A 14872-nucleotide genomic window follows, 5' to 3' on the forward strand; every position below is an offset into this window, starting at 1 on the left:
CTGATCCCCAGCACTGGTGGGGGGTCATACAGGAAACAACCAGTCAATATGTCTCTTTCACATCGATGTCTCTCTCTCTCTCCCCCTCACTCCCTTCCACTCTATCTGAAAAAAAATCAATGGAAAAAATATCCTCAGGTGAGGAGTAAAAAAAGAAGGAACTGGGGACAGAGATTTTTTTTAAAAAGAATAAAGAGACAAGCATGAGCTTTGAAATCAGATGGTGTTGTGGGTTGAGTTGTATCTTCCAAAAAGGATACGTTCGACTTCCTAACTCCCAGTACCTGCAAACAGGGTCTTTGCAGATGTAATCAAGTTCAGATGCAATCTTAACGGGTTAGGGTGGGCCCTCATCTGAGACCGGTAAAGTGTCAGCCTACAGACCAAAGAGTCTCGGGTTCGATTACAGTCAAGGGCACACACCTCGGTTGCAGTTCGTCCCTGGCCCTGGTGTCTCTCTCACATCGACGTTTCTCTTTCTTTGCCCCCACTCCCCACTCTATCTGAAGATAAAAATGGAAAAAAGTATCCTCAGGTGAGGATTAAAAAGAAAGAAAGAAAAACAAACAGGCAATACCACCAACTCTCTGGGTTTTTATAAGAATATTCCAAAGGATAATGAACATGAAGAGTAGGCACATGTTAATGTTTCAGAAGGATCTGTCATTCCCACTTCTCCACATCCACAAGTCATCCCTGATACTTCCTTTCTCCTCCCTCTCCTCTTCCATGAAGCTGGGCTCGCAGGCTCACTTCCTCACGTCCCATCACTCCTCAACCCCCTGCAACCTGGCACTTGTCCTTCCCCCAACCCTTCAACTAGGAGCAGCTCTCAGTCAAGGTCATCCGTGATATCTCCAAGACTTCCAGCCCTGAACCTCAGTCTGACACCTCCGCTCCTCTGCTACCTCCCATCCACCTCCCTGGGTCTTCCTAACCCACCATCCTGCCTCAGTTCAGGCTCTCACTGGGTCTGGCCCCCAAAGCTCCATGATGGTCTCTGTCCCCTCCAATCCACTGACCACCCTGCCACCAGAGTGAGCTCCTGAGCATGACTCTGACCTCGGCACTCCCTCGCCCTGATTCCTCCCAGGGCCCCACCTCCTCGGAAAGCTCGGTGCCCCTGACGTCTAGAGCCCACCTGCTCTGCCTCGAGCCATTGCCCTCACCCACCGGGACGTGCTGTGGTTTTTTAAAGAATGTATGAACTCAAAGAGTAAAATAACATAAACTAGCTACCATACTTTTTTGCCCCTTTTATTTTTTTGTTGTGGTAAAATATGTAACATAACATTGGCCATCTTCACCATTCTTCAAGCATACAATTCAGGGGGATTAGTTACATTCACAGTGTTGAATAACCACCTCCACCATCTCTTCCCACAGCATGGTCCCTTTTTCCTTTTTTCTTTTTTTTTACATCTTTGCACATGTTATTTTCTCTTCCTGACACCCCCTCCTTATCTCCATTCATTTTAATAAATCGGTTGGAGGTGTCTCCTGCCCTTGGAGGATTTCCCAGAGCCAGTGACCCAGGCCCTACTCTGCATATAACGCCCTACGTGTAATGTCTACTACTCTTGGGATATAGCCCATGAGGCTGGGCAGCATGGGAGCCCAGCACTGAGTTCCAATCCTGCATCTTCAGCCGTGCAGCACACAGATGCTCAGCAACACTCCCTGGATACAGGAATTACAGGAGGGGCCACAGCTGAGTTAGGGGCAAAGCTAAGAACTCAGTCGTTCTCGTCCTCTACCTCACATCTTGAGATTTTTATGTGATGTATTTCATTCTCACTCCACTGCTTCCCCTACCAAGGCTTTTCTATCTAAATCACATAACATGTCACTTTTCTAAAAAATAAATAAATAAAACTTCTGTCTCATAACCTATCCACACATTGTTACATCTGGAGCAGACCATGTTGCAGAAACGGTGTGTGGTCTGGGTGGGGCACACACGACATCAGAGACGGACACTCTGACATCAGCCACCCCTGACAGGGAAGACTCTAATCGGTTAGAGTTATAATTAAGCCCCAGGTTTTCTTTCCTCTGGCAAAAAACCGTACCCACCTCTCTTAGTCTTCAAAGAGGAAAAAAAAAAAAAAAAATGGTTTTAAGACCAGAGTGGGAATCAGAAACTTCAGTTTCTAAGGACTGTTTTATTTAAGCACAAACAAGAGGAAAGAAGCACCCCCTTTTTTAAACCCAGAGACACAAAAAGGTAAAACTTATAGTTCAAAATATCTTTGGTGGTAATATCCAAAAAGATCACAAGGCCAAGACATTGTCCCATCATGTCTGTGCTGGGGCTCCCACTCTTGTGCCTTGGTCTTTGTTTCGGATGTAACAACCCCAGGAGAGGCTGAGGAACATTTGGAGGGCCCCATGCCAATGCGGTTCCTCTTCAGAGTCCCTAAATACAAAGGACCCACCTAAGACAGGCCTTCCCCGCCACGGCACGACGGACCCTCTGAGCCAGGTAATTCCTAGGCAGGGCTGTCCCGTGCATCGTCCCCTGTGGCATCTGCCACTCGGTGTCAGGAGCAGTCCCTCCCGACATCCAGCTCTGACAACCAAAGTCATCTCACCATCAGCTCCTGGGGGGGGGGGGGCCCAGGTGAAACCCAGGGACTTAAGGCAAGGAAGCAACAGATACCTCCTGCTTGACACCAGTTCTCTTCAGAAGAAAGAGATTCCGTAGCACAAGCCATGGAAACTTTTCAGTTCTTGAAGCTGTAATTTTCCCACATTTGCCCACGGCGAAATCAGTAAAACCGCAGGAAAGAAAAATGGGTCACTGGAGTGTGGGCAGCCGGAAAAGGAAAGCCAAGGATCCCTGACCCAACCCATCTCAGGAAGAGCAAAAACCCAACATGCCCTGGGTGGGCTCAGGGCTGAGGGGGGCCCAGGGCACTAAAGCACAAAGGGGAAAGGGCCTGGAGGCCCAGGCCTGCTCCCAAGACCAGCTCTGACAGCGGGCCCTGAACAGCACTAACTCTCTACCCCAAAAACGGTCACCCTCCCAAAGCTTCACCTCCCAAAACCACCTCACAGAAACAGTGGGGGAGGAAAAAAGATCAAAAAGGTAGAATACATTAGTATTTACAAATACTTAACTCGCTTCCTCCAGGTATTTCTAAATGGACCCTTATATCACCTTCATCTTAAAGAATAAAATAAAATAAAAAGAGCCCTGGCTGGTTTGCCTCAGCAGTTAGAGCATCGGCCCACAGACCAGAGAGGCCCGGGTTCGGTTCCCGCTAAGGGCAAGTACCTTGGTTGCAGTTTGAACCCAGTCCCGGTTGGGGTCATGTGGGTGGCAACCACTCGATGTGTCTCTCTTGCATCGATGTTTCTCTCTCTCTCTTCCTCCCTCTCTCCCTCCCACTTTATCTGAAGATAAGTGCAAAAATATCCTCAGGTGAGGTTTAAAAATAAAATAAAAAGAGGAAAAAAAACTCCAGTCAATGTCTTCAGATCTATCATTCCCCACAACCCTAATCCAGTATAAAACTCATAATGGGGCACCCCACAAAAGAGAGGAGAAAGGTCAGTCATGGAGAGACTGGGGAGTCCCCACAGAAGAAGTCACTTCCATTCTTAAGTTTCCCCTCTAGGAAAAAGGAGGGTCTACATTTCTTTAATTCTGCTCTGATTTTTACTTAGTAAACCACAGCCATGTTTGCTACTTAAGATCTTTGCAATCATGAAAAACTTCCAAGAAGTGATCATCACTTCCTAAAAGGAAGAGAATGACACAGCGCAGAAATCACATAGGGAAATAAAACAGCAACAAGGAGGACTCTGAGCTAAGGAATTTCCGTTTTGTTTATTTTCTGTGCTTTCGGGTTTTAATATGACTACATAAAACTAATTATATCAGATTTTTTAAATGGCCCCTATTTCCTGAAGTCACTAGAAATAACTCAAGGTTTTTTGTGTGTGTCGTGGTTTTTTGTTTCTTAATAAACAGGGGCTGCATGTTCTGTACACCAGAAAATTATTTGTAATTTTAATATGTTTTTAACTGATTTCAGAGAGAGGAAGGGAGCTGGAGAGAGAAACAGAAACACCGATGAGAATGAAACATTGATCAGCTTCATGCCCCTAACTGGTGATTGAGCCCACAGCCCAGGCATATGCCCTGATGGGGAATGAAACCGGCAACCTTGGGGTGCATGGGACAATACTCAACTGAGCCACAACAGCCGGGCCAGAAAATTCTTAAGAGGAAGAGAGATCCTACATAGATATCATTTGAGAAATTGTCCTTGTAGGTGATCACAGAACAAAAGACAAAAAGGCACAAGGACCCCAGCTACCATTCTTGAACACGGCTGTGCTGATTGGTCACTGTTCCCCATCCTCCAGTAAGAACCCTGACCAAAGGAAAGGTTCGACTTTGCATGAGTAACCTGTTCTATAATATCCTTACCACAGAGGCCAAAATAGTAGGAACTAAAAAAACCAACAAACCAACCACCTGATTGAGAATTGAGCTTCGTGATGTGGGAACTTCACAATACCTCTCTTGGCTTCAATGTTCACATCTGTAAATTGGACTGGAGTGTAAACTAGCCTCTGCCAGTTTCATGCCATATCATTAATTCATTCATCCATTCCTTTATTCAATCATTCATCCATCTATCCATTCACCCATCCATCCATTCACCCACCCACCCATCTATCCATCCATCCATCCATCATCCATCCATCCATCCATCATCCATCCATCCATCCAGTCATTCATCCAACCATTCAATCATTCATCCATACATCAAATATTTATTGAGCCACAGATGTCAAGCACTATTTCAGGTGCTGGGGAAAACAGTGAACAACAAAGACTGACATCCCTAATGGAGTTTGCATTCTAGATTCTGAAACTTACTAGAAATCAATGTTTTTCAGACTATGGGTTGTGAAACCCATTTAGCAGGATCAAATGAGCATTTTCAAAAGAATCAATTGAATAGTTTAAAACCTCAGAGTTCATTACACATGAGAAGAATAAGTTCTGCTCCAGCCATTGACACCTGCACTGGGTGTCAAGCAGTCTAAGACACTTCTGAATGAGGGCTGGCTGTACTGACCCAAGGAAGACCTCTTTCTGCTCCAGCTGCTGGCCCTCATCCTATCCTGCATGCAGGCTGCTTCTTAAGAACACTCTGCCCATAGATTAAATCTTGTCATTTTCTCATTGGCCCCATGATGGCATTTTGGATAAATAACAAAGAATATGTGTTTCCACAAAGAATAACAAAGAATATCTGTGTCCCAGCCTTTCTGAGTGGAATTTCTTTGAACATCAGTCCTTTTTTGAGCACTATTTGTCTCTGATTAAGAAAATGCAGAGTGGTCAAAAACCACATGAGCTTTTAAATGGATTGATGGTGTTATCTGTCCTGAGAGCTCCTATATAGAAACAAAGAGAACCAGCACACTGAAGACACAGAATTGATTCCATCTAGGACCCAGACATCAGTTGATGTTCAAACAGATGGCAGGCTACCTGTGCCTGGGGGGGCCCTGGGGAGCCCTGGGAAGAGACTGGGGATGACTAGTCCAGGTCCCCACTCCATTTGCGTATCTGAGAATCGCCGTGTTCCTACTAGAGGACTGCTATGGTTTCTGTTTGTTCTAATGCTCTCTCCCCTCCTTTTTCCAACTGAAGCAAAACACTAAATCTGAGCACTAGTGGGTACCTGAGTTTGGTTTCTGTCACTTGCTATTTCATAATTTTGTTTTTAACCCCATGAGCCCAGCCCCCGACAGTTCGCTCCTGGGAATTGGAATAAAATTGTTATGTGCCTGGGGACATACTCAACCGTACCAACTGCTTTTGTTCCAGCAGAAAACATTGGAAGGCAGCAACTGTGGCCACTGGGAAAGTGAAAGGAGCTGACACAGGGCCAACTCGAACTAAGACCAGCAGCATGAACCCTCCTGGGACCTCACTCCCTCTGCACGCTGATCCTGGGCTCAGCTTCAAGTCAGGACACCGTGCTTCCACGGCCCCTGTCACCGGGGCTTCACTCTGTCACCGCGCTCGAGCTTCCCACTCCCACTGTGTGCTCTCCGGAAGCATTTCCTGCACACGAGAATGGATGTGTGGCCCTCTCCTTCTAGGGGCCAGGCACAGAGAAGGACGCCCTTTATGACAGGTCTGAGGTGGCCCCAGTGGCCAACTAGCTGCTGCCTACCAGCCCCCAACTTCCAAAGACCAGCTCTAACTGGTATTCTCTACATTTTCCCTTCCTGGAAACCCAAATGACACCCCAAGGGTGGCTATGGGTTGCAGCCCATCCGTCAGAGGAAGGCTGCAAACCTGCAACCTGAACACTGATAACTGGGTTTCACGCTGGATCCTTTACCAGTTTTTTTCTCTAATTTTACCCAGTTTTTTTTTGTTTGTTTTTGTTTTTTTTATCCTCACCCGAGGACATTTTTCCATTTTTTTTTGTTCAGGTAGAGTGGGAGGGAGAGAGAGGAACAGAGAGAGAAAGAGAAACATCGACGTGAAAGGGACACATCAAGTGGCTGCCACCCGCACGACCGACCAGGGCCGGGGACAAACTGCAACCGAGGTACGTGCCCGGTTTTTAAGCTTACAAAGAGCAAAATGTTATAAGGAAAAAAATTAAGTTCTAGGAAAATCTCCTTATTTCTCTGGCAAGTTACAGAGGAGGTCATTTCCTGGTCACCAAGCGTCAGCTGTGACATGAGGGGACTGGCCCAGCTCTGTGCTGCCTGGTGTTCTTGAACCCGGACTCCTGACGGCAGCCCTGGGCCTCAGAACACTCTCGTGCAGGTGGATTCAGGAATAACCAAAGGAACAGATGCTTTGAGTTTTTCTATTTAAAAATCTCTTGCCTGGGTACTTCTGAATGTTGCTCTTAGTATTCTAGAACAAAATCTAGGACAACCTCCATAAGTAGGACCTGGGATGTTGTCATTTTAGCAAAGACAAGATCCAAGAGGAGGAGTCTTCATAAATGATATAGGTAACTGGAAACAAAGGCCTTCAGATCCCCCCCTTTTTATGATTTATTAGCTCAATGAACTCAGAATGATCAGAACTCTCATGCTCATAATAAACAGTATTGCCTTGAAAATCTAAAACCATACACATATTCTGAGTGTACACTATGTGTACATATACCGACAGTTACATACACACACATACATTACATATGTGATGAGCCATCTGTCTCCACCTGAAATCTGTAACAGCTCTATTCACCAGTTTCAACAGAGCAACACCCCAGTCCACCTGTACACTGATCATTTCAAAGCCAGGCTAACCCCATGTGGGATCCAGGTTTCATTCCAGCAAAGAGAACTTGGGAAAAGTCATAGTTACCAAGTTTCTGCAGAACAGGTGATCCAGGTGGCGATGGATTTCCACTGGGGGACAGGTACAGGTACTCTTTGTTCACCCCGGCAGCAAAATCAAAGGGGGACTGGTAGTCCTCGTCGGGCTCCATCACCCCGAGGTCCATTCCAGAATGCAAGGTGCATGACGTGGTCACCACCGTGTGGCCTTCAGCCTTGGACCACGCCCCCACCTGGCTGAGGAGTCCACCCCAGGTTCAGAGACCCGCCTCCTGGCCTAGGTGCTTCCTTCCCAGAGCCTCACACAGCAGGGCAGGTCATGCAGGCTTGTTTGATAAATGACTTCTCCAGAACAGCTTCAGGAAGGCTCTGCTCCCCACCTGCCAAGGCTCAGCTCCCCACCTGCCGTTTCCTGGGGCCAACAAGGAACCAGAGGTGGGAACGGCACTTTCTTGGGTCAACAAAGGCTGGCCGGGCCCTGCGGTGCCACCCACAGGTACCGACGGTTCCAGCAATGCCACACACTGGCACAGTCACAAGAAACTACTAGGTTTGTTTTTTTTTAACCAGTCAGGTGACCAAACGACATCAGGGCAGACGTAATCCTCTAGGACAAGGAAGGATTACCAGCCAGTAATCTCCCACCAGGGCCATCTGGGCCATGCCTGTCCCCACCTGGATTACAGCCCAGTTCTAAGCCCAGCTTCTTGCATCTGCCATCAGCTTTCTAAGGACAGCTTGGTATAGAATTAAAGCTGTATTTCCGCTCTCATTTTATCTAACGTCTGACCTGGTGTAACAAAATCTTAGTCTGACCTGCCTTCCCTCCCCCTCCTTATCCTCCTTCTTTTCTTGAAAGACCCTGTTTTGGTCACATGTGCTGCAAAGAGAAGAATCAACTCTGAAGGCAGAGCGCCGTTTTCCTGCACATTCTTTGTTGAACTCAGGCCGCACCTCTGCAGGTGCAATAAACCCCTCTGCAAACGTGCAGGGAAATCACACTTCCTCTGTTCAGCAGGCCCTGCAGAGGACTGGGCTCCGGTCCACCTGCCAGACAAAACGTCTAAGTCACCAGATTCATTTCCACACCAGTCTCTTAACAGACCCTTCCCACGGGAACTCGGGCCTTTGCTCCAGGAACCTGCCTGCATGGTTCCTCTACCGCTGAGGAGGTAAAAACAAAGGAACCGTCCCTTAGGTGGGCATGGTGTCACTGCAGAACAAAAAAAGCCAATCTACCTGATAAAAAAGGGAACTCAATATACTCTTCCTGAATTAGAAGCAAACAGAAAACCTAAAATATTTTAAGCATTAAAAACAAATCTGGCCCGGCCAGAGTGGCTCATGGATTGAGTGTCCTCATGAACTGAGAGGTCCCAGTTCAATTCCTGGTCAGGGCACATGCCTGAGTTGTGGGCTCCATCCTCAATAGGGGGCGTGCAGGAGGCAGCCAGTGTTTCTTGCTTACATCGATGTTTCTATCTCTCCCCCCTTCTCTCTCTCTAAAGAATCATAAAAACTTATTTTTTTAAAAATCTGTGTGTCTAGTATATAAACTATATATGCACCAAGACAGTCTATATTTGTCCCAACTTATGATTTATATTCCATTTTATTGTTACTCTCATATTCTTTTTTATTAATTTATTTGTGTTACATATGTTTCTCCTTTTTTCCCCATTGACACCCTTCGCCCCATCCCCCCCACTCCATCCCCAGCTTTGTTGTCCATGTCCATCGGTTATGCGTACATGCATATAAGTTCTGTGGTTTATCTCTTCTCTCCCCTCCCACCCCTTCTGAGGGTGGTCAATCTGTACCCTACTTCCACGTCTCTGGGTCTACCCTGTCCCTCAGACTGTTATGTTCATTATATTCCACAAATAAGTGAGATCATATGATATTTGTCTTTCTCTGCTTGGCTTGTTTCACTTAGGATAACATTCTCCAGGTCCCTCCATGTCATCTCAAAGGATAAGAGATCTTTCTTTCTTACAGCTGCATAGTACTCCATTGTGTATATGTTCCACAGCATTTTTATTCATTTGTCTACTGATGGACACTTAGGCTGTTTCCAGATCTTAGCTATTATAAATAGTGCTGCTATGAACATGGGAGTGCATATATTTTCTGATTGGTGTTTCAGGCTTCTTAGGGTATATTCCTAGAAGTGGGATCACTGGGTCAAATCGCAATTCCATTTTTAATTTTTTGAGGTAACACCATATTGTTTTCCATAGCGGCTGCACCAGTATGCATTCCCACCAGCAGTGTACTAGAGTCCCCTTTCTCCACACCCTCACCAACACTTGTTATTTGATTTGTTGATGGCGGCCATTCTGACAGGTGTGAGATGATACCTCATTGTTGTTTTAATTTGCATCTCTCTGATGATTAGTGATGTTGAGCATTTCTTCATATGTCTCTTGGCCATTTGTATGTCCTGTTTGGAGAGGTGTCTATTTAACTCCTCTGCCCATTTTTAATTGGGTTCTTTGCCTTCCTGTTGTTGAGTTGTATGAGCACTCTATATATTTTGGAAATTAACCCTTTATCTGATGTATCATTGGCAATTATGCTCTCACATACAGTGGGTTCCCTTTCCATTTTGATGATTGTTTATTTTGCTGCACAGAGCTTTTTAGTTTGATGTAGTCCCATGTGTTCATTTACTCCTTTGTTTCTGTTGCCTTAGGTGATGTATCAGTGAAAATTCTGCTGCGTATGATGTCTGAAATTTTGTTACCTTCATTTTCTTCTAGGATTACTATGGATTCACAAGTCACATTTAAGTCTTTTCTCCATTTTGAGTTTATTCTTGTGTATAGTGAAAGTTGGTGGTCTAGCTTCATTTTTTTGCATGTAGCTGTTCAATTTTCCCAACACCATTTATTAAAGAGGCCCTCTGTACTCCACTGTATGCTCTTGCCACCTTTGTCAAATATTAATTGAGCATAATGTCTTGGGTCCATTTCCAGGTTCTCTGTTCTGTTCCACTGACCTATATGCCTGTTCTTGTGCCAGTACCAAGCTGCTTTGATTACAGTAGCTTTATAGTATAACCTGATGTCCAGTATTGTGATCCGACCTACTTTATCCTTCTTTGTCAAGATTACTGTGGCTATTTGGGGTCTTTTTTGGTTACATATGAACTTTTGAAGTATTTGTTCTAGTTCTGTGAAATATGTCGTTGGTACTTTGATGGAGATTGCATTGAATCTATAGATTGCTTTGGGTAGTATGGACATTTTAATGATGTTAATTCTTCCAATCCATGAACAAGGTATGTATTTCCATGGTTTAATATCTTCCTCTATTTCTTTTTTCAATATCCTGTAGTTTTCTGCAGATAGGTCCTTTACTTCTTTGGTTAAGTTTATTCCTAGGTATCTTAATGTTTTTTCCACGATGATAAATGGGATTGTTTTTTCAGTTGTTCTTTCCGTGAGTTCATCACTGGTGTATAAGAATGCCATCGATTTCATGACGTTAATTTTGTATCCTGCTACTTTGCCAAATTCATTTATTAAGTCTAGTAGATTTCTGATTGAGTCTTTAGGGTTTTCTATGTATAATATCATGTCATCTGCAAATAATGACAGTTTCACTTACTCCTTACCAATTTGGATCCCTTTTATTTTTTCTTCGTGTCTGATTGCTGCGGCTAAGACTTCCAGTACTATATTAAATAAGAGTGGCAAAAGTGGGCATCCCTGTCTTGTTCCTGTTCTTAAGGGAAACGCTTTCAGTTTTTGCCCATTGAGTATGATGTTGGCTATAGGTCTTTCATATATGGCCTTTATTATGTCTAGATATGATCCCTCTATTCCCACATTGTTGAGTGTTTTTATCAGAAATGGGTGCTGGATTTTGTCGAATGCTTTTTCAGCCTCGATTGATATGATCATGTGGTTTTTCTCTAAATTTTTTTATATGGTGTATCACACTTATTGATTTGCGACTATTGTACCAGCCTTGCATCCCTGGGATGAATCCCACTTGGTCATGGTGAATAATTTTTTTGATGTATTGCTGGATCTAATTTGCTAGCATTTTGTTAAGGATTTTGGCATCTATGTTCATCAGAGATATTGGCCTGTAGTTTTCTTTCTTTGTAGTGTCTTTTTCTGGTTTTGGAATTAGAATTATGCTGGCCTCATAAAACGAGTTTGGAAGTCTTCCTTGTTCTTGAATTTTTTGAAATAGTTTGAGGAGAATGGGTGTTAGTTCTTCACTGAATGTTTGGTAAAACTCCCCTGTGAAGCTGGTCGGGCCTGGGCTTTTGTTTGCTGGGAGAGTCTTGATTACATCTTCAATTTCCTTATTTTTATTGGTCTGTTCAAGTTTTCTATCCATTCTCGGTCCAGTTTTGGGAGACTATGTGTTTCTAGCAATTTGTCCATTTCACTTACATTGTCGAATTTGTTGCCATATACTTGTTCATAGTATTTGTTAAGGATCCTTTGTACTTCAGTGGTGTCAGTTGTTACTTCTCCTCTTTCATTTCTGATTTTGTGTATTTGGGTTCTCTTTGTTTCTTGGTGAGTCTAGCAAAGTATCCATCAATCTTGTTTATATTTTCACAAAACCAGCTCTTTGTTTCAATGATCCTTTGAATTGTTTTTTAGTCTTTATGTCATGTATTTCTGCTCTGATCTTTACTATTTCCTTCTTTCTACTTACTCTGGATTTTCTCTTTGTTCGCTTTCTAGTTCTTTAAGTTGTGAGGTTAGACAGTCTATTAGAAATGTTTCTTGCTTCTTGAGGTAGGCCTGTAGTTGCTATAAACTTCCCTCTCAGAACTGCTTTCGCTGCATCCCATAGATTTTGTGTTGTTGTGTGTTCATTTTCATTGGTTTCCAGAAAGTTTTTAATTTCTTCCTTGATCTCCTTGGTAACCCATTCATTGTTTAATAGCATGCTTTTTAGCCTCCATGTGTTCAAATATCTTTGCATGTTCTTGTTGCAATTGATTTCTAGTTTCATGCCATTGTGATCTGAGAAGATGATTTCAATCTTCTTGAACTTGTACAGACTTAGTTTGTGTCCTAACATGTAGTCTATCTTTGAGAATGTCCCATGTGCACTTGAAAATAACGTGAATTCTGCAGTTTTGGGGTGTAATTTTCTGTAGATATCTATTAAATCTATTTGGTCTAGTGCTTCATTTAGAGTCTATGTTTCCTTGTTAATTTTTTGTCTAGAGGATCTATCCAGTGATGTCAGCGGGGTGCTGAAGTCCCATGCTATAATTGTATTGCTGTCAATATCTCCTTTGAAGTCCTCCAGAAGATTTTTAATATATTTTGGTGCTCCTATATTGGGTGCATATATGTTTACCAAGTTATATCTTCCTGTTGGATAGATCCTTTCAATATTATGTAGTGACCTTCTTTGTGTCCTGTTATGGCCTTCATTGAAATCTACTTTATCAGATATGAGTATTGCTACCCCAGCTTTTTTTCCCTTTCCATTTGCTTGGAAGATTTTTTTCCATCCCTTCACTTTCAACCTATGTAAGTCTATCATTGTGAAAAGGGTCTCTTGTAAACAACATATATACGAGTCATGCATTCTAATCCAATCAGCTACTCCGTGTCTTTTTGTAGGAGCATTCAATCCATTGACATTTAAGGTGATTATTGATATATACTTATTTATTGCCATTTTTTTTTTTTTAGTGTGGTTATACTTCCTATTTCTTCTACTAATTACAGCAGTCCTTTTAAAATTTTTTGCAGTGCTGATTTGGTGCTAATGTATTCCCTTAGCCTTTTTATTTTTATCTGGGAAGCTCTTTATTTGACCTTCTATTTTGAATCATAGCCTTGCTGGAGACAGTAGTCTTGGATTCAGATCCTTGTTTTTCATGACCTTGATTACTTCATTTCCTTCTGGCCTGTAGTGTTTCTGTTGAGAAGTGGGCTGAGAGCCTTATGTGGGTTCCTTTGTAGGTAACCTGTTGCTTATCACTTGCTGCCTTTAGGATTCTCTGTCTTTAACTTTTGGCATTTTAATTACTATGTGTGTTGGTGTGGGCCTATTTGTGTTCTTCTTACTTGGGGCTTTTTGTGCTTCTTGAACTTGAATGCCTTCTTCCTTCACCAAATTAGGGAAGTTTTCTGTCACTATTTCTTCAAATATATTCTCTAACCCTTGCTCATTTTCTTCTTTTTCGAGGACTCCTGTGATGCAAATGTTATTATGTTTCCAGTTGTCCCACAGTTCTCCTAAACTGTCTTCCTGTTTTTTAATTGTTTTTTCCTTTTGGTTTTCTGATTGGTTGATTTCTTCTACCCTGTCTTCTAATTCACTGATCTGGTCCTCAGCTTCCTCTACTCTGCTGTTTAGTCCTTCCAATGTGTTCTTTATTTCTGCTATGTCATTCTTCATTGCCACTTGGTTGGTTTTCAGTGCTTCTATATCTTTACTCATGGTGTTGAGGTCCTTACTCATGCTGTTAAGCTTCCTCAAGATCATGGCTCTGTACTCTACCTCTGATAATTTGCTTAACTGCATTTCGTTTATCTCATCTTCAATAGAGGTCTCTTGTTCTTTCATCTGGGGTTTGTTTCTTTGTTTCACCATTTTGGCTATCTCAGTGGGTTTTGGAGCCTGCCAAATTTTCCCTGTAGGCGATGGTGTTCTTTTGTTTTTGGCTTCCTCTACTGGGTCTGGATGAGTGTGGGAGGACCCACGTTAAACACCACTGTCAAGTCTTACTTTCCTGTGTAGATTTGCAAGCCCAGGAATGGTTCAGTTATCCTCTAGCTTTTTGCCTGGAGGCTATTAGTCTCGGTTACTTGAAGAGCCTTGGGTTCTCAGTTCATTACTCTCACTTTGTACTGTATTTTTTATAAGTCTTTATGTTAAGTTTTTAAAGGGTAGATTTCTAACAATGACCAAAAACCCAATCTGTATTTTTCTCCTAAAAGACATCCAAATTTGGGCAACAATAAAGGCCATTCATTCCATATTCAGACATAGGATAATTTTTAATATTGTTTGAAAGAATGAATTGTCTGATGTCTTGAGATCCACAGTACCTCCACACTTGGCACTGTCCCTCCAAAACCCCCTGCCCTTGACTTGCAGTTGTGATGGCTGCACTACATCCTCTGCCTGACCTGCCACTTTTGTTCTGCTTGCTGAAGTCATTCATTTTTCAGGACCCAGGCAAAAATACCACCTCTTCTCAGGAGCCCTCTCTCCGTTTCCCAGCTGTCGTGTCCACAGCAGCAACACACAGAATGGGCCCTGGCAGGTGGACACTAATTCTCCATTGTGATACCCACCCTGAAGGTTTGGCTCTGATCAGTGTGGAATGAAGAAAGCCTTGTATATAAATATGAGGATTTAGGATTTAAGTGATATCTGAAATTACTACTCTATCTGTCTAGGTACAATCTCCGGAAGGATATATAACATCCTGCCTCTTTGCTGTAGTTCTCTAGTCAGATCCTCGTCACGGCATTCTAGCCGTGGGGAAAGTGGGACGGAGTCCAGAGGTGGGGAAAGCACGGGCTATATC

The 14872-nt window shown here is 43.3% G+C and overlaps 1 protein-coding gene across 7 annotated transcripts in view; it reads right to left on the reverse strand.

The window, feature by feature from the left end:
• Nucleotides 1-14872, reverse strand: part of TPD52 (tumor protein D52) — a 68683-nt gene that overhangs the window by 20080 nt on the left and 33731 nt on the right. For 3 of the 7 annotated variants that reach the window (XM_036263761.1, XM_036263760.1, XM_036263759.1), the window contains exon 1: nucleotides 7370-7872. The exons of 1 other annotated variant lie outside the window; for it this stretch is intronic. In XM_036263761.1, coding sequence (XP_036119654.1) covers nucleotides 7370-7508 — 139 coding nt within the window. In that variant the 5' untranslated portion in view covers nucleotides 7509-7872. Of the gene's footprint in view, nucleotides 1-7369; nucleotides 7873-14872 lie in introns of those variants that run through there. 3 more of the 7 variants (XM_036263763.1, XM_036263762.1, XM_036263764.1) reach the window with 2 other exon arrangements.

The sequence above is a fragment of the Molossus molossus genome, unplaced genomic scaffold, assembly GCF_014108415.1.
Source record: "Molossus molossus isolate mMolMol1 unplaced genomic scaffold, mMolMol1.p scaffold_m16_p_16, whole genome shotgun sequence".
NCBI lineage: Eukaryota > Metazoa > Chordata > Mammalia > Chiroptera > Molossidae > Molossus > Molossus molossus.